Below are 24,278 nucleotides of genomic sequence, written 5' to 3' on the forward strand. Positions count from 1 at the left end.
TGTGCCTAAGTGTAATTTTCTTGGTTTTTAAATGTTTAAGATCTCTCAAGCATGTAACTAAATTGGGAACATTCTTAGCAATTTCTGCAATTGCCATTTTTTTGGTATTGTCTACCGAGTTCCTGGGATCCAGTCTTTTTCTTTTTCTTACTCCCTTCACTTGCTTCCAGAATGGGTACTGTCTGCTGATATGCTTTCAAGTTTCCTGATTTTTTTTTTAACATTGTCATTGTGCTGTTGTTTCCTCAGTGGATATCTTTTTTTTTTTTTTCCCTAACCTGTTTCCATTTGTCCTTGGTATAATAATTGTCATGTTTCTGGTGATTCTTGTTATCAGATACAAGAATTTTTTTTTTTTAATTCATCATTACAGTCAAAGCTGGTGACCAGTCTTTATCTGATGATTGACACACTTTGGGATTGTCTCTGGTTTTTCATATGAGGGTTTAGTTGGGACTGATTGTATGGGTGATTAAATATACCACTTACCTCAGGGAATCAGAGCATCTGATCCAATTTTAAAAACTTTATTTACTCATTTATTTATGGGTATTTTGCCTGCATGTATGTCTAAACACTACATGTGTGCCTGGAGCCCTCAAGAGGCCCAAAAAGGAAGTTGGATCAAGTGGTATTGGAATTAGAGATACTTGTCGTCTTCCACATGGGTGCTGGGAATCGAACCCGGGTCCCTGAAAGAACAGCCTCTGCTCTTAACTACTGAGCCATCTCTTCAGCCCCCCTACTTTTTGGTTTTAATTGGTGGTTACTTTATTAACTATTTTACAATTGACTAATAGTAGAGAAACTGAAACAAATTTATACTCTTATCTTGTAGGTAGTAGATTATCATTTTAAGATTTGGGGGTTAGTCTGTGATTTGTAGAGATTATTCTCTTCTGCTTTGTGGAGTTCCAGACTCAAAAGCGGACATCCTGTTTGGGGGTTTCTGGCTCATGCAGATTGAGGTTGTCTTGTATTAGACAAGTCCTCAGTTTTGTCTGATATATTCCATTCCATTTACCCAGGAGAAAAAAAGTATACTATTGGTCCTCTCCCTTTAGTGCAGTGGTTTCAGCCTGTGGGTCACTATATCTTTGGGGTCAAATGACCCTTTGGGGGGTTGCAAATCTAACAGCCTGTGTGTCAGACATTTATATTACCACTCATAACAGTAGCAAAATTGCAGTTATTATAAAGTAGCAAGGAAATTTTATGGCTGGGGGTTACCACAACATTCGAACTGTGTTAAAGGGTGACAGCATAAGGAAGGCTGAGAACTACAGCTTTAGTGCAGTGATAGCCTGGACTCTGGGTAATGTTGTAGTCTTGTTTCTGACTGGTTATGGTTAGTGTCATTGACTCTCATGGGAGGAACATGTTCAAGTCAGCTTGCGATAGTTTTTATGCAAGTGAACACATCTGATTACTGTCTGCAGACCTGTGGACAGTTCAGAAATGTCAACTTCTAACTGTAATGGGAGTCATTCCCCCACCCCCACGTTTAAAGATTTAACATTAGTAAGAAATTTTGGATTGGAAGAGTAAAATACTACTTTGTTGAAAGAGTATTAGATATTAACCACAATATAGGAGTCTCAATTGGCTTATAAAAAGATAAGTTTGTCATAACTATGTAAGTTTAAAACTTAGGGTATATGTGTGATTTAAGGTGATGTAGGGAATGGACTGTGGAGAGACTGTATGGAAAATAGAATTAGGACTGATGCTTGAGTGTGCTGTGTGAGGTACTGTGGAAAATACTGTGTTATCTTGTTTAATCCTTGTGAAAGCCCAGTTAACTTTTTTACAGATGGTTGAAGACTCCGGAAATTATTAAATAATAAAAAGGCAGTTGGCTGTCTGGAGAGGTTGTGAAAACTTTCAAACAGAGGCAGTTGATACATACCCTGAAGTTTGCAAGATGAGCAGGAATGTAGCGGTTGTGTTGGGCTGGAGGGCAATCATCAGATGTGGTCAGAGCAGGGTTAATAGAGGCTCAGTGGCATGAGACCAGCCAAGCTCTTCAGAAGCTCTCAGCAGTTCTGTGGCTAGGGAGGCTAACACGAATTAGAAAGTTGGGAGGGGTTGTTAGGCATCACATATTAAAGGAACAGTATCATTTGTTGCCAAGTTTTGCTTTAGAAACAAAAGCATAGGCAGTGGGAAATATTTAGAGGTTTAGTCAACAGAGCAATATATTTTTGACAGTCTTGTGTTTCTCCTAATACTTAATGGTTGGATCTTTTTAGCATACTCAATCCTTAAACTTAGTTTTGGTGCTGACTGTCCCAAAAGAGATTCTTCCATCATGTTAGGAAAGTTTTCTACATATATCAGAGTTCTATGATGTCACAGCAAGTTACCTACTTCTATTTAGTAAGTTTGAGTATGAAATAATATAATCTGTTGTGATTTGCTTTGTAAAGCCTATTTGTAGTTAACAATGTGTCCATCTATCTCTTATATCGTTCTCAGTGTGTTGACAAAGTTCTATTATGATTTCTAATTAGTAGAATTTTTTATTATAGTATTTGAATTTTTATTTTTTAACAGTATTTGAAGTTTTATTTTTTAACAGTATAGATGGTCTAGATTGTCAAATGTGTTTCATATGTTCTTACTCTTCTCCTTTGTGTTTACTTTTATGAAGGTATAGCACACTTTCTTCACTGGTCTGTACCTTGCTCTGTTCAGTTACTCCAGTGTATCTGGAACTATATATAAAAGCTTCCTCAGTCTAATATTCACAGTGTAAACTGAGCGTATTTGTCTAGTTTCCCTTTTGTCATTTCCAGTCTCTTGCTGTTACAAACAAGGTTGTAGAGGATGATTTTTGCATATTGTTTCACACATGTGCTAATAGTCCTGTAGTAACAATTTCTTGAAGTGGCCATGGTGAGATAACTCAGTCAGTGAAGTTGCTTGCTGCCAAACCTGATTACCTATAGAGTTCTGTCATCTCTGGATCCATGTGGTAAGAGAGACAACTTATCTCTGAAGGTTGTTCTCTGACCTCCACCTTACACACACACACACACACACACACACACACACAGAGTAAACTTACAAAGGAGAGGTATGTATGTGGGTAGTAAAGGCTCTTCTTGCTGCCAGGCCCCATGATTTAAGTTCCATCCTTGGGATCCATATGGTGGAAAGAGAACCAACTCTTAAAAGTTGTCCTCTTACTTCCACACCTGCCCCATGGTACATATACATGCATTCATACACAGATGTACTTTTTTAAAAAGTTGTGGCCATTTGAGTTTGTAGCTCAGTCATAGAGTGCATTTGCCTAGCATGCACAGCCTCATGGTTTGGTCCTGAACACTGCAGAATGAAACACAATTGCAGACACACGTGATTTTCATAGTTTTCTTTTTATTACTTTTTCTTTTTCCTTTCCTTTTTTTAGTTTTTGGTTTTTTGAGAGAGGATTTCACTGTAATAGCCTTGGCTTTCTGGGAATTCGCTCTGTAGTCTAGGCTGGCCTGCCTCTGCTTCTCTGCCTCTCTGCCTCTCTGCCTCTCTGCCTCTCTGCCTCTCTGCCCCTCTCTGCCTCTCTGCCTGCTGGGATTAAAGGTGTCTGCCATCACTCACTGCCTGGCTAACGGTTTTGATATTTTTCAAGGCAAAAATGCTAAATGAACTAAGCTTTTGAATATTGTATGTATAGTGAAATCCCACTTTTTAACAAAAATCTAAGAATAAATACTGAGATTGATGAAATTTTTGTTTTACAGATATACAAAATTAGGATATGCTGGAAATACGGAACCACAGTTTATCATCCCATCATGTAAGTATTTCCTTTAATCTGTGGATGAGCTGATTTAAAGACCTTCCTCGTTATCAAAATAAAATAACTCATCAAGCATGCTATTCTATCAGAATCAGGCATTTAGAAACATGATTGGCTGGTCATAAATGGAGCCTTATTTCCAGATCTTTTAACTATTCATTTCAGCTATTTACCAAATGTGCTAAGTATCTCTTTAAGGAAAACAAAATAAAACAAAACCCAGTAGTGGGTTGATGATTAAACCGTTTTCCTGCTTTGAGGATATTTCTGCTTTGTGTGGCTGGCTGTAACTGGTTATTAAGTAGCACAGCCCCAGCCCCTGTAATTCAGTTAAAGTGACCATACTTGGGCTAGAGGTGTGACTATTATTTGCAAGACCTAGCCTATAGACATCCACTGCAAGTGCCAATGTTTCAAGATGAAGAGCCTGTGGTACTTGACCCAGCAGCCTCACTATTTCCTGATGTCCCTATAAGCATACTGTACTTGTAACATTGTCTTTGGAAACATTTGTTCTTTCCTGCTTTTGTTAACTTTCTGCTGACCATAACAGTTTTAGTAGATTTGTATTGATAGAGGTATATTTGTTAGTAAAGGTGTATCTTGTCTTCAACATTACTTTTGTATTTTTGATTTCCATCAGCTTGGCTGGTTGCATGATTATGTGGAATGAAGATGCTCAACTTGAATTCAGAAAATTAAAACTTAAAGACTATATAGTGGGTTTTAAAAAAGCAATTATGTTTTTATTTTTATTCATGTATGTATGTGTCTGCCATGTGTGTATGGGTGCCTGTGGGAGACACAAGAGAATATCTCACCTTCTAGAGCTGGAGTTGTGAACTGCTTTATATTTACTTTGTAAGATTATAATTTTATTTTCAATTTTATTATGTGTATATATGTAATTTGGTCGCACAGTTGACATAATGTGTGTAGAGGTTAGGATTATTGTGGCGATATTTTGTTTATGCTCCAACAAATAAAGGTTGCCTGAAGAGCAGAGTGCAAAGCTAGCCACACTAGTTAGCCATTAAGACCAGGCAGTGGTGGTGCATGCCTTTAATACCAGCACTCGGGAGACAGAGGCAAACAGATCTCTGTTAATTCAAGTCCACCCTGAGCTACATGAAATTGATCCAGTCTGAAAGAGAAAGAGAGCTCACAAAAGGGCTTGGATCCCACACCTTTAATCCTGGCACTACAGAGGAATATAAGGTAGGAGGAGACAGGAGTTCAGTGCAATCTGAGGTTTGGTGGAGACAGATGCAGTCTGGAGATGCAGTATGAGGACAGGGTTGCCTTTTTGGTCTGAGGGTTGGTGGAGGTAGAACTCTAGTGGCTGACTGTTTTGCTTCTCTGATCTTCAGCATTAACCCCAGTATCTGACCCTGAGTTTTTATCATTAAGACCAATTAGAATTTGTGCAACAGATTGCTTTCTGATGAGTCAGTTTTCTTCTTCCACCATGAGGGTTCTGGGGATTGAATTTAGGTCATGAGACTTATAGAACAAGTGTTTTTACCCTCTGATCCATCTCTCTGGCCTTCCAGGATTATATTTTTATTCAGAATGAAGTTAAGCATTGGTGGCAAAGGATTGCAATACCTATTCCTTGTGAAGCGGAGGCAGGAGGGCTCTAAGTTCAAGGCTGTTAGGGTAGCTTAGTGAAAAAGTAAAACGTTTAAAAGGACTGGCATATAACTTGGTGGAAGTATACACCTGACATACATGAGACCCTGGTAACATGTATACCCAATTAGAATCAAAATAGATTTAGTAGTTTTTGGAAACAGCTGAAACAGTCCCATAGTAGCACTTTTTTGGGTGTTTTGTATTTGAGGCCTTGTCTCCTAGAGGAAGTTGAGGTGTCATTGTATAAAATGAATTTTCACAGGTTTCTAATGACTTTCATTCATTAGTTTAACTGTTTAAATATTGTTTTATTTCTTTATCCTTCCTTCCTTCCTTCCTTCCTTCCTTCCTTCCTTCCTTCCTTCCTTCCTTCCTTCCTTCCTTCCGTTTTTCGAGACAGGGTTTCTCTGTGTAGCTTTGTAGACCAGGCTGGCCTCAAATTCACAGAGATCCCCCTGCCTCTGCCTCCCAAGTGCTGGGATTAAAGGTGTGTGCCACCACTTCCCAGCTTTGTTGTTGTTTTAAATAACACTTTATAATTAAAGAAGGGCAAGTTAAAAGTTTGTTTCATTTGAAAAGATGAAAAATGTAAAATGTTTGATTCACTACTTCCTTCAAAGGTATTGCAATCAAAGAGTCTGCAAAAGTAGGTGATCAAGCCCAGAGGAGGGTGATGAAAGGTGTGGATGACCTAGACTTCTTCATTGGTGATGAAGCAATAGAAAAACCCACGTATGCAACAAAGGTATGTGTCTAAGAGTGGTGCAGTCAGCTGCTGTGCTCTCTTTCACTCTGTTAGGATTTGATGGTCTCCCCCATCATTTTTTGTTTTGTTTGTTTTTGCTTTAACATTTTGAGTCAGGGTCTTGCCTGGAACTGGCTGTGTAGACCAGGCTGGCCTTGAACTCAGAGATTTGCCTGCTTCTGATTGCTGGGCTCTGTTCCCTTCTTCCTAACCATAGAAATTTCTCCTTCCCCCATGACTTCAACATACAGAAGTGAATGGATTTACTTTTCCATGCACATTGCCTCTCAAGGCCCTCAGTAGGGGTTGATTTTTTTTTTTTTTCTTTTCCCCGGTTAACTCTACATTGTTACATCTGGGAATGTTGTTCTGCCTCTTTCCTTCTCTGCCCTTTCTGTCTGTCTGTTCACTGAAACAGAACTTATACAGTAAAGCAAGCAGTCTTCATTGTACAGATTAAAGAAATTGTGTGGTTGGTTGTGCTAGTTAAGAGCAAATCTTGTAACACAGAGCCACAGCCACTACTCTGAAAGCCTTCCTGAAAGGTAACTAACTTCCAACTATTCATTTCCTCTTTGTGCTTTCCTTCCTTTGTAATTTGAAGTGAAATAACTGCCCTACCATAACTGCAATTTTGCCTCACGCTGAAAAGAAAGTAGCAAGAAACAGCTTCCCTCCCAATGAGATAGTATGAAGTGGATAGAAGGGACACAGGATAGCTGCTCTGGGTGTGTGCCACAGGAGTCAGGTGCTGCCTAGGTGGGGATTTAGCAGTCCTTGAAGGATAAATCATTAAGCCAAATCTTGAAGAATAAAATAGGAGTTAGGTGAGATATGCAGACAGAGAGGCCATTATATAGGAAGGCTTATGAGGATGATGGGGAGCAGTATAGCTCATATTCCTGAAATCCAGGGGCTGCATGGAAGCCACTTTTACCTATGGGCAGCATTCATATATGTACTGGATGAATAGGTGCAATCATGGTCAGTTTTGGGCCACATTTCTTTCTAGCTCTGTGGTATCATCCAATGGCTTGACTTTCTGTATTTTAGTTCTTTATCTATGTAATGGAGCTGTTAGTACTACAGGATTATTGTGGACCTTGATGAGAGGATGAATATAAAGAAAGTGTTGTAGTGCTCAAATAGTGAGGAGACATTATTTGAGGGAAGCACATATGGTTCTGGGATGATGAGATATGTCACGTAATGTTAGTGATACCTTCCTAGTACTGTGATCCTTTATATAGTTCCTCCTGTTGTGGAGACCTCCAACCATTAAATTAATTGTGTGTGTGTGTGTGTGTGTGTGTGTGTGTGTGTGTGTGTGTGTGTGCGCGTGCGTGCATGCATGCATGCATGCATGCATGCACATTCATTCACATGTATACATTAAAATGTTACAGAAAAATTCATAACTTAAAGTAAAGGGTTAGGTGTAGCACACACCTTTAATCCTAGCCCTTGGGAGGCGGAAGCAGAGGATCTTTGTGAGTTTGAGGCCAGCCTGGTCTCCATAGCAAGTTCCAGGCCAATCAGGACTGTATAGTGAAACTCTATCTCAAAAAAACAATAAAACAAATTAATAAAAAAAAAGAGGAAAAATATATTTACCCCACACATGCCTATCACTCAGCTTTGGCAAGTACAATTTGTAACTAATCTTACTTGGTTATTTCATTCCCCAGTTATTTTTTAGTCAGTTACTTATGAGTACTTGCCTGTTAACAGCATCTCATTGTTTTAGTCAGAGTTGAATACATTTCTCTAAATGTTTCCTGAGGGGTTAATGTTTGGGTCATGGTTAAAATAAGAATTTTGCATTGGATTTAGCTATTAAGTTTCATGAGTCTTCTGACCCATAATTTCACTTTCTGCGTATGTATTTTATCTTTTTTTTTCTTGCTATTTCCTTATGGGAAAAAGCAGCCGTCTAATAAAATTTCCCATGATCTGGTCTCTTGATTACATTTTTATTAACACAATTTGCCATGATCCACTACTTCTTGTTATTTTTATTGTTGGCATAGAAATCTAAGAGTGAGCCAATGGTATGTTAAAGTTTATTTTTTTGAGAAGAATAAGTAAATGGGTATTTAAGGATTAACAAGGCATTGTTGGTAACTAGATATGTAGGTAAAGATATTTCTAGTTACTCCTGAAATAAAGAACATTAAAGTAGAAACACTGAGGTGGTGTATAGATGAGACAATGAATTTAATTTTGAAGGTTTCGTATTCGAAGTACCTGTGAGGCAGCTCACATGCTGCCTGATAGTCCAGTGTGCTGACTTTGGAGCTTAGAAACAAGATGGATAAGGACAGAGATAAGGGGGTATGAGTTGCTTTGGGAGGTGATACTGTTACCTAGGGGAGTCTGCAGTAGGAGAGAAGCCTGAGAGCTGTACTAATGAGGCCCGAGTGGAGAGGGACAGATAAACAGCATGGAATATCAAATAAGATGTCTATTGAGGTAGAAGTATAGTGGAGCTGGATGAATGTGGCTTTGTGGATGGTAGATCAGGAGAGAATAACAATAGGGATACTATTTCATGAAGTGATGAAAGGATAAGTTGCCAAATTAAGATGGAAGAAACGTTTAATACTCAGTTCTGCTAGCATTATAGTAGAAGTTTACAGATTTGGTGAAGGAGATTCAATTCCTTCTTGCATTCTCCTTTTTCTTTCTTTAGAGTTTTCTGTTTGTTTTGTTTTGTTTTGTTTTTTGGAGACAGGGTTTCTCTGTAGCTTTGGAGCCTGTTCTGGAACTTGCTCTATAGACCAGGCTGGCCTTGAACTTAAAGAGATCTGCCTACCTTTGCCCCCAGAGTGCTGAGATTAAAGGTGTGCACCACCACTGCCTGGTGAATTCTCCTTTTTTTTTTTTTTTTTTGTGGTAGATAGTTAGGTGTCATCTGTGGCTCAGGGGAAGGATGCCTTGGGAAAGGTGAGGTCAGTGTGGTCAAACATTGAAAAGTTCATCTGTGACGTGTCGAGATGAGCAGAGAGGTTAGTGTAGGTGGCCCAGACAAGGTGAAGATGATTTGCAAGTCACAGTAACATGCCTTAAAAGTTGTGGTCAAGGGTACACAGGAGTAACAATGGATTATTCCTGACGGATACAACAGACTGTTGACTGTGTGAATGGTAATCTGTCAGAGACTCAGGAGCTTTCTTGGTGCCTTTTATATTTCTGTACCATTTTCAAAGAGCCACCTAGATTTTGAAAAAGAATGTGAAATTCAGGGGCTGTAGTAGCCACATAAAAAAGTCAACTTAGGGCTGCAGAGATGGCTGAGAGGTTAACACTGATTGCTCTTCCAGAGGTCCTAAGTTCAGTTCCCAGCAACAACATGGCTCACAGCTATCTATAATGAGATCTGGTACCCTCTTCTGGCACGCAAGCATATATGCAGGCAGAACACTGTGTACATAATAAATAAATCTTAAAAAAATAAAAAGGCAACTTAACAATTCCTATTGGTATGCTTTGCTTGATAGCCCCTGAGTTCACAGTGGAATGGATTGGACATTACTACTTCCATTTCTTGCTTTAAAAGGGAATATTATGATTGATATATATATATAGTAACAGCTGGCAACCAACTTTACAAAAGAAACCTTATCATGGAGGAGTGTGGCACACTCTGATGTTGAAAATTACCATAGGCTAGCACATGGTGTGGTGTGTAACCTGTGTATGCTAGTAAAATTTAAAACCTTGTAGACATGCTTGTGGGTTGCCCTGGTTCAGTATAAACCTGTATAGCCTTCCTAAGTAAATCCTATGTGCGTAATTATTATTCCAGTATCGGATATTTAACAGTGTTTTGTTTACTGATTTGTTACTATGGTTATTTTGAAATGACATCTCACTATTGCTTAGCGTACTCTCAGACTTGTGAGCTCAAGCAGTCCTCCTGCTTCAGCCTCCTCAGTAGCTAAAACAGCAAGTGTATGCCACTATATCCAGCTACCAAGTATGTATTATACGTTAGATATATGACAGATATTAGTTAATGAGCTAATTATTGAGGATTAAAGAAATTAGGATAAAGTTTAACATTTTTGATATATTATCTTACATTTTTCAACCACCTGAATGTACATTGTAAAAGTAACTTCTTTTCTGTAAGTGTGAATATTTCTACTTAAACATGTATAGCCTAAGGATGATCTGTGGTACCATCACACCTAAAGAAATACATCTTTTTCTAATATCTGCTAGTGAGCTAATAGTCTCTGGTGTTGTATTTATAGGTCTGATTTCTTGACATTATAAAGACTTAATTTGTTTTTGTTTTAATAGTGGCCAATCCGCCATGGTATAGTTGAAGATTGGGACTTGATGGAAAGGTTTATGGAACAAGTGATTTTTAAATATTTAAGGGCAGAGCCTGAAGACCATTACTTTCTTTTGGTAAGTACACATTATAATTATTTATTATAAATTATTATTTATTATTATAAAGAGGGACCCCCCCTCTTTTTTGAGATTGGATTTGTAAGCCCAGGATGGCTCTGTATTCAGGATCATTCTGCCTTACCATCCCAAATGCTGGATTAACAGGCATGTACCTCATTGCCCAGCCTATTAGGAAAATTTTGAAGAACATTTTAATAACCCAGGTATCACTAGCAAGCATATTATATTATTTATTATGTTGCCATATCTGAAAGACTTTGTTAGATAAAACTGTCATTCTTAAACCATCTGGCTGCAGGCTGTGGTAAAGTAGCAATGTGTTCAAGCACTAAAGTGTAATCACATAAATGCTTTTGATAACTAATACAATCATTAAGATATGATCCATAAATAATCATGTTTACCCCCCCCCCCCAGTGTCAAAATAATGTAAGGGAAGAAAGTTTTGTTTCAGTTCATAGTGTCTGAGGCTTACAACCACAGTTGTTTGGCTCTATTGCTTCTGGGCCTGTGCCTTGTAAAATAGAGCATCTCTGTGGGAAGTGATGGAGCAAAGGGGTGGACCTCAGAGTAGAGTGAGGCAGATGCAAGGCCATCATCTGGACCTTGGTGACTGACTCTAGCCAGACCCCCACCTTTTCACAGTTGATCCGTCGTCTAATTATTCAGTGAATAAACAAATCAGTTGGTGAGGTTGAAGCCCTCATGATCCAGTCTCTCAAGGAGCTCGTCAGCTGGCAATGAAGGCTTGAGCACATGAGTCTGCTGCTGCTAATTTGTGACTTAAACTGTTATAATTACCTTTAGAAGCATGGTGCAAAGTGGATGATTTCTCTTAGGTCTGTAATATGGTGTTTTTTTTTTTTTTTTTTTTGCTTTTTGGTTTTGGTTTTGGTTTTTTGAGACGGGGTTTTTCTGTGGCTTTGGAGGCAGTCCTGGAACCAGCTCTTGTAGACCACACTGGTCTGGAACTCACAGAGATCTGCCTGCCTCTGCCTCTTGAGTACTGGGATTAAAGGTGTGCGCCACTACCGCCCTACTTGTACTATGTATTTTGGTAAAGGTTAGGTTACCACCTCATTGGATTTTTGTTTTTTCTTTTTCTTCTTTTGATTGTTCAAGACAGTGTTTCTCTGTGAAACAGTCCTGGCTGCCTGGAACTCACTTTGTAGACCAGTCTGGCTTCGAACTTGCAGAGATGCACCTGCCTGTGCCTCCTGAGTGTTGGAATTAAAGGCACGTGCCACCACTCCCAGGCTCATTGATTATTTTTAACAGTAAAAGTACAATACCACTTAATATTTTAACTTTTAAAAAATTAAAGCAATTTGTGTTCATAGCTTTAAAAGCAAATGCTTCTTTAAATGATTTTTCTTGGTTTTTAAAATTGTTGTAAATACTTTTTTTATTTTTCTGTATGATTGCTTTGCCTGCATGTGTGTATACATACTCTGTGCCTGCCTTCAGAGATCAGAAGACAATATCAGATCCACTAGAACTGAAGTTACAGAGGGTTGTTTGCGTCCGTGTGTGGTGGGAACTGAGCCCAGGTCCTCTCTTAGATCAGTAAATGCTCTTAACTATTGTATCATCCGTCCAGCCCCTCTTATTTGTTTTTAAAACTATTTGATAACTACTGCTAACTTCCTAGTAGAACATATGAACATTTTTTCCCCTTTTATCTTCTTACAACACAAAAAGGGTTTCTTTTTTGTTATCTTTATACTTGAACATGAGTTTTTGCTAATCCAATATTCAGTGTTTCATTATGGTGCTTTGTGAATACTATTTGTAGCTAGACTATTTGTAAAGTTGAAAGAACATTACTGTGGACACCCATATACCTACAACCTATTAACATTTTAGTATAAGTATATATTTAGCGTAATTGTTTTGCCATATATCTGTTTATCCATTTGTTATTCTGTTTTGCTTTTGAATCACATCAAAATAAGCTACATATAGAGAAAATCATTTCATGCTTAAACAGTGTGTCCATCATCAAACAGTTCATTATTTGTGTATGGTTGTTCTTTTTCTTATAAAATGTGTGTATTATAAAATCATAAATCTGAATCATTCTATGTATGGATTTTGACCAGGCTTGTCCAAAAAAAAAAAAAAAAAAAAAAAACCAAAAAGAAACAAATAGTGAGTGAGTGATAGACCAGGATTGGCAAAAGAAAAAGGACCAGATAGATGATAGATAGATAGATAGATAGATAGATAGATAGATAGATAGATAGATAGATAGATAAAGAAAAAGGACCAGATAGACAGACAGACAGACGGATGGATGACAGAATGAATTTGCCGTTGTAGTCCATATGGACACTGAAGAGACCAAATGAGTATGTAATGGTTCTGTGACAGCTATTCAGTCCTACAGTAGAGTGAAAATAGCCATAGACTGTACTTAATGGCATAAATGGTACTCAGTGCAGTGAATGAGTATAGATGGTTGGTCCACCGTTAGTTTTGACAGTTTTGTAAGTAACATATTATCAACATATGCTTTTTCTAGTTAATTTATGTTCTTCATTCCCTTGAGGCAACCACTGTTTCATTCATTTTAATTTATTTTTACAAGTGAGATTAATTTTGCCTTTATTTGGGTTTTGCATAAATGAAATCATATAGGTTATGCTATAGTAAAACTTGTGTCATGCAGTTTAATGTTTTCAACTATGACAGTCTGGCTGTTTGAATATTCTTGTCTCTATAGACACTTATTTTCATCACTTGTGTGAACTTGCTCTGCTGCAGGGCAATCACTTAGCTGATTTAGAACTTGGGGCAACTTTTCATATAATGCTGTTCATAATTGGGTTGCTCCTGCATTCTAGACTGTGTTTAGTGTATTAAGTTTTTTTAACTTTAGTTATTATGGTAGGTGTACAGCTTTCTTGATTTAGTTTTAATTTTCATTTTCCTGGTGACTTGAAATGATGTTGAACACTTCAGTTTTTTTTTAATTGAAAATAATTTTTTCTATATAATCTTTTCTAATTATGTTCTCCCCCCTCCCCAGTGCCTTACAAATCTTCCTGACTTCCCCACCCAAATCCACACCCTTTTTTTCTATCTTGTTAGACTATAAACAGGCTTCTAAAAAATAAAATAAAAACAAGTTGGCATGGGACAAAACAAACAAGAAAAAAAAGTCAAAGCAAAAGTAGAATGAACATACAGACAGTGAGAACATATTTTCATGTATGTGTGGGTCTGCTTTAATTCTGTATATTTTTCCTGTAGTCTTTGTGTCTTCTTACTTACAAATTTAGTGCCTTTTAAAGTACCTTATATATTATTTTCCCTTTAGAAATTGCCTATAAATTCCAAAATGATCTCACATTGTCTTTTAAAAATATTATTAAATTCAATAGACTGAACCTCCACTGAATACTCCAGAAAACAGGGAATATACTGCTGAAATAATGTTTGAGTCCTTCAATGTTCCAGGCTTGTACATTGCTGTGCAGGTAAGTGATATCTTTATATAAGCTTGGCTTTTACATTTATCTAGACTTAATTTACTCCTAAACCATGCATCTCTCTTTTTCCCAGAAAGTTCTGCCATAATTCAAATCTTACCATATTCTCTTGAGCTGATAATTTAGAAACAATTAGGAAAGGGAGATAACATTTATAGACAGGGAGACAAAAATTCACCCTCATTCGCCCCCATCTATATTTCCATTTATCTAGTCAATCTACAGGGTCTTATTTTGTAATTTAGGATGGTCTGAACTTGTTGCAGTCCTCCTGCTTCAGGGCTGGATTACAAGCATAATCTACCATGTCTGACTTCTGACTGCTTTATTTTGTTTAATTTCTTGAGACTGTGGGTCTTCCAGTGTAGCATAGGCTGGTGGTGTTGGACTTGAAAAGCTATTTGTGCTTTAGCCTCCTTAGTGCTGTACTTTGCTAGATTTCCTCAGGGCATTTCATTCATTAGTTTAGTATCTGTTCCTTTTTGTTGATGTGTAGTAGTCAGTAAGATTTCTATAACTCAGTATATTAACATATACATATTCTAGTTTGGGATCCTGAGTGTTTATAAAAGACTTGTAGAAATGGTCTAAGAAGTCTTATGCCAGAAGATGTTGTGAGTTTAAAAAGGAGGATGGTGGTCGAAGAACCTGTTTTGGTTCCTTTTAGGTATTACATTGCAAGTGGACAAAGTCAGTTTTTTTTTTTATAAGTTTTTTTTAAAGACAGCTTTCTTTTTTTTAAGATTTTATTTATTATGTATACAACATTCTGCTTCTATGTATATCTGCACACCAGAAGAGGGCACCAGATCTCATAAAGGATGGTTGTGAGCCACCATGTGGTTGCTGGGAATTGAACTCAGGACCTCTGGAAGAGTAGTCAGTGCTCTTAACCTCTGAGCCATCTCTCCAGCCCGACAAAGTCAGTTTTATCATCTATTTTTAGTTACTTATGTGTTTTGATTTAAGAAGTTAGCTTTTCATAAAAATGATATTCTTAGTTTGCAAGAATTTTTTTTTTGTTGTTTCTTTGTTTTGTTTTGTTTTTAGGAAGGAATTGTTTTCTATTGGCCATGACAAGATTATTGGTAGGAAAAAACGGTGTTGTATGTGAATGGTTTTCTAGTTGACTCAGTGTCCAGAAGTGTGTGTGGCATTTTCAGTTAAGGTACTTGTTCTATAATGCTAACTGCAGATTGCATTAGGAACTTGGAGTTTGAGTTCTTAAGAGTAATGGCTAGCTGACTCATGCTGATTGGAAACTTTGGTGCTTTGTGGCAGTCTGAGTAATCATATTTAAGTTTGGGTAAGGTAGTGCTACCATGTTATGTGTTTCTGTCACTGTTGATTGTGGCTTTAGGAAGAGAGTGATCCTACTAAACTCTGAACTTTCTAAGTGGCCTGAATGCAATAACAGACCCATGAACTTCTCTTATTGAGCTAACCCCATTAGCTTGGGCCTTTCATCCATTCACTGGTGGATGGCTGGAGAAAGACCCCAAGAAACCATGAAGCTGGGAAAATATCAGATAGCGTAAGGGGAGTGTCTAGGGGTATGCAGCAGTCTCAGGATTTCTGTGCTTCCGGACTTGGGCGACCTGTCCTGTATTGATTGGTAAACTGGTTGTTATGGCCTATAGGCCCTCCCAGGGTGGTTGCTGTGCTTTGCGCATCACTGTTGTGCACCTGTTCGTAAAGCACACCCAGAGCTGTAAAGCAGAGCCCCACCAGCTAATATCTGATGGGTTCCTTGCCACGAGGGAATCTGACCTCCTAGTGAATAGGACAGGAGGGGCAAGGTCAGGTGAGCACATGTTAGCCTGTCATGGCTGCTAAAACAGGGGGCTGGCCCCTTATTATCCCTAGTAACTCTTTAACAGTTTATTTTTGTTTGTCTTTTTTTTTTTTTCTAGGCTGTTCTTGCCTTAGCTGCATCCTGGACCTCAAGACAAGTAGGAGAGAGGACGCTGACGGGTACAGTAATAGACAGCGGAGATGGAGTCACTCATGTCATTCCTGTGGTAAGAACAGAAAAATTGCAAGAGAATGTGAAATAGTATACCTAGAAGTAAATGACAGGAATTAATGACAACCTCTACGAGACTGAGAACATCTTTCTGAGCCACCATCATGGACTTCATGAGGAGCTGAGGGTCTTAAGAGGATCAACAGTTCTGAAAGGAGACAAAACCAGCTCCCTATTATAGTCACAGTTAGGTTTGTAACTGATGAAGGTCACAGAGCTGGGGAGAGTATTGTGGAACACACACAATATAGCATGATTAACTTCAGATTTGATCTTCACTTAAAGACCTAGAAAGTGGCAGGATAATATAGGCTGAGAATCTTAGCTGGCACCATGGACCGTGAAGATGAGAGCACATAGGAAGGAAAGTTCTTAGTGAGCTCAAATAGCACATGACAATTTCCAGGTGTGGTGTACATTACACCTGCCAACCACAGGTTTTCTGTGTGAATAGTTTGCCTGTTTCATAGAAATGGAATTATGTACTCAGGTCTTTGTGACAGGCTATATTTACTTAGGCTAATGTTATTAAGATCATACATGTATAGCATGTATACGACTTCATTTCTTTCTATTGCCAAGTCATATTTTATTGTGTGGATATATTACCTTTTGTTTAGCCTTTGGGTATCTTTAATACCTTACTAGGATGTGTCTAGAATTTAGTAGATTTGTAATAGCTTTGCTGGATAGTTCCTTTTTCTTTCTTAGTGGTGTATCTAAAATAGCTGTTGTGGGGCTGGTGATGAGTTGTTGGGTAAGAAGAATGTTTGTTCTGTAAGTATGAAGACCTGCATTCAGTTCTAACACCGATATAACCTAACACCGATATAAAAAGCAGGACAGAGCTGTATGTGTCTAATCACAGCAGTGGGAATCAGAGGATAGTCTCAAGAACTCAGTGGCCTAGCTGTAAACATGGAGTTTCTGGTTCAGTCAGAAACACTGTCTTGAAGAAGACACCCTGAATCCTTCCCCAGCCTTTCTGATGCTGGGATTTTTAGGCATGCTTGCCACATCTGACTAAGAAATGGATCTTAATTTTTGATCAATTAATTTTTAGAAATATAATTTAAAAGTATTACATGGCATTGGGGTAGAGTATGCTTGTGCCAAGGTATATGAATGGAGTTGGTTTGCTTCATTCCCCACACTCTTAGAACACTAAAGTTGACATCTATCCTTTTGCACACAGGCTGAAGGGTATGTCATCGGCAGCTGTATTAAACACATTCCAATTGCGGGAAGAGATATAACATACTTTATTCAGCAACTGCTGCGAGATCGAGAAGTAGGAATCCCTCCTGAACAGTCCCTGGAAACTGCAAAAGCAGTGAAGGTATGCGGTAGCATCATGGTGTAGCTGGATAGTCACATACTGAACTGTGATGGCAAGAGTTCTTCTGACTGAGTCTTCTCAGCCGGTCAGAGTGATCCCTCAAAGTTGATTTCTCAGGGTTATTCTCACAGATAAAAATGGTGGATGATCACCTGCTCCTTGCATATTCTTTCCGTGTTCACATTGAGAGGGCTAGTGGAAGAGTATTTAGACATTAATTTTGTGATAGTTCCTTTTATTAAAAGCAAGGATTCATTCATATATTTATTTTGTTTTCTTGAGATAAGGTTTTTTCTGTGTAGCCTTGGCTGTCTTGGAATGTGTTCTATAGACAAGCCTGGCCTTGAATTCACAGAGATCTGCCTGCCTCTGCTTTCCTAGTGCTGGGATTAAAAGGCGTGGGCCACTACCATGTGGCCGGAGTCCTTTTTTTTTAATCCTAACAGTTTTCTGTTACTAAAATTGTTTTGATATAATTGGCTTGTTGAGCTCTGTAGTATAGATGCAGTATGTTACTCAAGTGATGTAGAACATGGACAGAATCTGTGATGGGAATATGAGGTATTTGGTTAGGTTCTTGACTATATGTATTCTTTAAATCAGTGTTTCATGCATGTAGTCAAAATATTTTTCTTACTCTTTTGGCATTGCTTTTGACTATGTCATTTATTCACAAAACCAAAATTTTTCTGTAGTTCTCATGCTTTGAATATGTAAAACTACTTTTGCAAAAATAACTTATTTATTTGCATCTCTTTGTATGATTGTATGATATTTGTGGAGGTGGCTTGCTTTGACTACTTCCTGTGTATTAAAGAAACTGATAGATGATTTCCAAACTTCTCAAGTGGGTAACCTAAAAACTAAATATGTAGAGCCATGCATGGTAGATCACACCTTTAGTCTTGGCACTTGGTAGGCAGAGGCAGACAGATCTCTGTGAGTTTGAGGACAACCTGGTTCACATATCAAGTTCTAAGACAACCAATGATATACAGAGGTTGTTCAAAAACAGACAAACGACCCAAACTACTAAATATGAAGAAAATTAATATGAACATTATTATTTTCAACTTCTTTGGGAAATCTATAGCATTAAAACAAGGAAAGCCAACAGAAATCCACTAGGAATTTTAATGTATTCCAGGGAAGACTGCTAGCCCTGGCTGGCCTCTAGCTCACAGAAGATCCTTCTGCCTCTACCTCCCTAGTGCTGGGATTAAAGGTGTGCATCATCACAATGCCACATCATGAAAGCCTTTTATATCTTTTTGTTATCTTTGATAATGTCTTCAGCTTCCTTGAGAAGAGACCTTGATATGCAGAATTACTGGAAATTGTATATGTTACTCAAAAACTGCCAGAGAGATAGAAGAAGCAGTGGGACACAGCCAGAGATAATCATGTACTAATTCATTCTTGCAGATAATAGCAGAGTAGCGCACATTTCTCTCTTTCTGTATTCATTACCTTGATGAGAATTGGTTTTGTTTCAAATAGGCATAAAGAGTCTATGTTTCTGTAGGTATAGCTATTTTTTTATTTGCATGCATTTTTCATTTTTGTAGAATATTCTATTCTGTTGCAGACATAGTAGATGGTGAAGACTTTAGTGAGTATTTTCATAAAGTAGCACTAAAATAGTTAAGACCAAGTCTAGACTTTCATATTTTAGTTGTGCTGATGGAATCAGAAACTATGTACGGATGAGCCATTCATTTGTACCATACAATATGCTATTCTAGCATTAAATTTTCACTTATCAAAATTACCTAATTATATTTAATGAAACTGTTCTTCATGCAATTCTGCTTGACTGATACACTGTCATTTTTTAAAAAAACTTTACCTAAAACAAGGGAAAAAATTACTTTTGTTTCTTTATTTGCTTTTAAGGAACGCTATAGTTATGTCTGCCCAGATTTAGTAAAAGAGTTTAACAAGTATGACACTGATGGGTCAAAGTGGATCAAACAGTACACCGGAGTCAACGCAATCTCAAAGAAAGAGTTCTCCATTGACGTTGGCTATGAGAGATTCCTGGGACCGGAGATCTTTTTCCACCCAGAGGTAACACTTGGTGGTTGGTGGTTTTGTTTTTAAATGGAATTGCTTTGAGTTATGCAGAAGAAATTCAGAGAGACCCAATCTCAGAAACTTTCTTTAGTGTCCTAAAGCACCATAGAATGATTTCTGCCATATCCCATCCCACCCCTACCCCTGAGAAGCAGCTCCTGGTAAAGCAGCCTTATCTGTCATCCTACTTCTTCAGTCTTTGTGGCTCAGAGGAAGCAAAGCGGGTGTCATGGAAGAGCAGGGTAGAGAATAGCCTTTCTAGTTTGTAATGACTTAAACCTCCAGAAAGCCTGCATTTCTTGTAAAATTATTGTCATAGCTAGTAGGGTATTTTCTGATCTGTGGAAATATAAGGAACATAAAGACTGTTTTAAAATAATATAAATCCTTCAGGTAACTTGGTATCAGGAATTAACTCTATTAGAATTTTAATATTCAGGGCCTGTTGTGCTTATACAGCATCAAGAATAGTTTTGATAATTGCTTTTTCCCCCCACTTATGGCTATGACTTTCATAGTCTCAGATTAAGTATTGGATATTGAAAGCTGAAAGATTATTTAATCTTATTCTTGCGTTTAGAGAGTTTAAATAAGTGGTTGCTTTAATAGATGGGCATATGTGTTGAGGGTATAGGAACAGAGAGCATATGCCTGCTTGGAAGAACCAGGGAAACTTCTCAGAGGACAGATGATGTCCTCCCAATGGTTGCGTCGGTATTTAGCTTTCATGCTAGGGAATTCATAGTATGTGGAAATCTAACATGGAAATGACAGCTTTGTTTACCATATAAAAAAGGTAGTTTTCCATCAGAACACTGTTGGGAACCAGGCTAGAAGCATGTGAGTTTGCTGCAGTGTTTCAGGTAAATAAATGTCTATGTCATAGAGAAAGGAGTGAAGGGAAATGGAGGTTTTAGGATTTAGTAATTTTGCTTAGATGTGAGAAGGATAAGAATATGAAGAATTTATAACTTAGGTAGCTTGGATCTTTCAAGTGAAATAAATAGTGAGGTCAGAGCACATGAGTCTGAGTATATTTTTCCTTAGCTCTGCATGGAGCTGCAGTTCTGTAATCTCATCACTCCAGAAGCTAAGGCAAGAGAATCTTGAGTTGAGGCCATCTTGGGCTCCACAGTGAGACCTCTTGTTCCACACTCCCCAAAAGCAAAGCAAAGCAAACACCAGAACATCTGAGTTCCAGGGATTTGCAGCCTTGATATCCCCCCTAGTTAATTTTTGTATTGACTTTGAGCTATGGAAGATAGCTGCATCTTCTCTCCTCCCGTTGTCCCTCTGTGTTCCCTTTGTACCCTGATACTTGCTTACACTTGAGTCAAGTCACAGTGCTTCTGTCTGCTTGAGTCATGTACCTTCCCTGTGGCCAACTCAGTCTTGTGCCGGTTGACCATGTGGTCATTAACAACACATTTGCTTGGTTTAAAAGTGATTATCAGGAAATTGTCTCTGAACTCTATGCTAGCTTAACAAGTCTCTTCTCGGGATATGCAAATGTATGATATTTTTGTGAATTTAAATTTCTGGAATTGTGGGCTGACCCATTATAAACCTTGTAGACTTTCTGTAGAGTCCCATATCCTTCTCTTTCAGCCTGGAGGTTCCAATTGTTTCTTTCCTTTTCTCTTGTGTTGGATACCTTTCCTTATGTCCTGTCCTTATGTCCTTTTTCATTCATATTGTCCAGTTTTCTTCAGGTAAAGATGGTTTGTTCCTAGACTTTCTGATAAGAGGAAAGCTTGATAACATTCCCAGAAAGGCTCCTGCATGGAGGGTAAACGTTTGCAGTTACATGAGAAAGGGAGGAATGAAGGCAGCTATCAGTAGTCTGTGAGGTTTATTTAGGACTTCGACACCCCCTCTGTGCCTTCATTGCTTTAGGTAGGACAAAAATAGCTCCTGAAGCTATTCTCTGAAAAATGATCTAGTCTTAAGAGTTGATTAGGCAGAAATCTTGATGAAGAGAAAATATTTGATGGACTCCTATGGAGAAGAACTGGGGTTGACTGAGAGACTCTGTCTTTGCCTCCTACCTCAGTTTCTAAGCTCCCAGCTGTAGTTAATTCTTTGTGGGAGAGGTCCATTATTATCAAACAATTTCATTCTACTTTGTCACTGGTGACCTAAATGTAGCGGAGGGAGGGTCTGCATGGCCTTGTCTTTCTATTATCTCTGTGTTGTCTTAAGTTTTGCTTTTAAAATTTCTCTTTACCAGTGGTTTTAGTTTGAGGAGAGAAAATTAGATAAGTGTATTTAGTTAGTTCACTGTAGTTTCTCAGAATGGAGCCGTGTGTGTGTGTGTGTGTGTGTGTGTGTGTGTGTGTGTGTGTGTGTGTGTGTGTGTGTGTGTTGTAGAGTGTGTCACTTCCCAAGTGAATTTTGAAATTCCTTGTAGACACTTCTGTGTCCTTGTTTCCCTGACATTTGAAGTATCAATTCATTATTTTTAAAATTCCAACATTGAGTATTTAACCTATCCAAGATTTGAACACTAAGTTATAATATATGAAAGATCCAAGAAAGTTTCTTTTTGGTTTTTATTAATTTTTTTCTTACAATGTATTTTGATATAATTCTTTCCCCTTCCCAAATCCTCTCCCAAACTCCCTATCCACCCAACTTTATGCTGGAGCAGGCGCTCTCTCCCTCCCTCCCTCCCTCCCTCCATCCGTCTCTCTCTCTCTCTCTCTCTCTCTCTCTCTCTCTCTAACCCTAACCCTGTGTGTCTTTCTGTCTGTCTGTCTGTCTGTCTGTGTGTGTGTGTGTGTGTCATAATCATAGAGAGACCTAGCTCCATCATAACTCTCTCTCTCTCTCTCTCTCTCTCTCTTTCTCTAAAGCAAAACCAGCAGGATAAAATGTGCACAATAAAATGGCATCTGAAGTCAGTTTTTGTTGGCTTTCTGGGTGTGGGGCCTGCCCTGAAATACCCAGTGGTCCTCTGCAAGAGCAGCACATACCATTAACCACTGGGCCACTGTTCTGATTTTCATTTGGGGTTCTGCAATGTAATAATAGCCCCTGAAGTTCTCCAACATACAGGCCCAAGTTAAACTTCATTTCTTTCTGTATTATAATTTCTCTGGTGTACACAGAGTATAGGAATTTCAAGGTTTTGTGAAATTTTGCTTTTGTGCATTCCTTATTAAAAACTAAAAACTGGATGTGGTAGTGTATACCTGTAATCCCGAAAGGTTAAGGTAGAAAGAAGGCTGACTCTAAACTCTAGGCCAGCCTAGGCTTCATAACAAGAACCTGGGTTGGTAAAATCAGAAGAGAGGATTGGCGACTACAGTAAAGAGGATGCAGAAACAGGTACAGATTGAACAACTGTGCTCTGGCCTTTTGCTCACAGTGTGGCAGATAAGATGAGCAAGATTATAGGAAAGATTAACAATGTAGGCATAGGGGTGTGTGTGTATATGTGTGTGTGTAGCTCTCTTAGGTAAATATTGAAGAGGACAAAGGACAATGAAGAGACTTTACCAGTTTTGCCTTAACAGTAGAAGGATTTTGTAGAAATCAATGCCCCCCCCCCCAAAAAAAAGGGGTTGTTTTTGTTTTTTGTCAAATTGTTCTGTCTAGATTTGGGAAAATTAAGAGGGTGTGTGTGTGTGTGTGTGTGTGTGTGTGTGTGTGTGTGTGTGTGTGTGTGTGTGTAATTTTTTTTTTTCAACTAAAGTCAGCGCCATGTTCTGAGGTTAATGTATTAACCATGGGCTCATTAAAGCTTGGTGCTTTAAGAACTATGGACTTTTCAGAGCACATGCTGTCTAAAGTCAGGAAAGATGTCTGCAGTCACAAATGTGATTGTAGACAGTAACACTTGGAGTTCTGTTTTGGCTTGTTTCAGTCGGTCAGCCTCTGCCTGTGTATGAGCTTGTCTTTAAATGACATCTAGAGCTGAGCTTTGTTTTCCATTTTCCCATAGTGGGAGTCTACTTCCCAGGTAAAATATGAAGCATGTGTGTTTGCTTTTGAGAATAGAAATGGCTTTATTTTGGCTATGATGTATCATAGGAATACATCATTGACTCTTTGTTCTTCATCTGTTGATAAAATTCTCGAGAACAAAGTACAGAAGACTAAGCTAGTGTTCTTAAGGGAAGAGAGAAAAGTTAGGTTTCTGTCAGCCCCTGGTTATGTTTCATCATCCTCTCTGGGCATACCCCTGGTCTATGTGTGCTTCTGTTTGAACTAAGCACCATTCACACTGCTGTCCATGTCTAAAGGATGCTGCCTAACTGGTACTTTGTTGAAAAGTGTCCCCCCACCACCACCCCACCCCACCTCACCAACCTTCTTCTTAGACACATGTGAACTACACTCTAGCACTGTGCCTTTCTAAACAGCAAGATCACCTGCCATAATATGAAAAACCAAAAAACCAAAAAATGACACTCAGGGACTGTGAAAAGGACACATATTTATAGTTTGATAGCTAAACAAGACAAAGTATCAGCCTGTTTAGCTTCAGCCAGGTATGTGCATACTTGAATTCCAAGTACTGCTGCTCTCTGTGTGTAGCAGTAAGTGTTACCTGTTGCAAGTTTGCAGATGCAGAATCTAATGATAGGGTATGTGGCATCTATTTCACCATTACTGGTGGACTGTTGGTGGTTGTTTTCACTTTTTTATAGACATTTCTATTTTATGTGTTTGTGCCTAATAACCTGTGGAGGTCAGAAGAGGGCATTGGATCCCCTGGAACTGGAAAT

The 24,278-nt window shown here is 38.4% G+C and overlaps 1 protein-coding gene across 1 annotated transcript in view; it reads left to right on the plus strand.

Annotated features, from left to right (window-relative positions):
• Actr3 (actin related protein 3) overlaps positions 1-24,278 on the plus strand; it is a 42,083-nt gene that overhangs the window by 12,635 nt on the left and 5,170 nt on the right. Inside the window, exons 2-8 of the mRNA XM_027417777.2 lie at positions 3,747-3,802; positions 6,061-6,185; positions 10,494-10,604; positions 13,997-14,092; positions 16,018-16,125; positions 17,326-17,469; positions 19,366-19,539. Of these exons, the coding sequence (XP_027273578.1) occupies positions 3,747-3,802; positions 6,061-6,185; positions 10,494-10,604; positions 13,997-14,092; positions 16,018-16,125; positions 17,326-17,469; positions 19,366-19,539 (814 nt within the window). The remainder of the gene's footprint in view (positions 1-3,746; positions 3,803-6,060; positions 6,186-10,493; positions 10,605-13,996; positions 14,093-16,017; positions 16,126-17,325; positions 17,470-19,365; positions 19,540-24,278) is intronic.

This window comes from Cricetulus griseus, chromosome 5, assembly GCF_003668045.3.
Source record: "Cricetulus griseus strain 17A/GY chromosome 5, alternate assembly CriGri-PICRH-1.0, whole genome shotgun sequence".
NCBI lineage: Eukaryota > Metazoa > Chordata > Mammalia > Rodentia > Cricetidae > Cricetulus > Cricetulus griseus.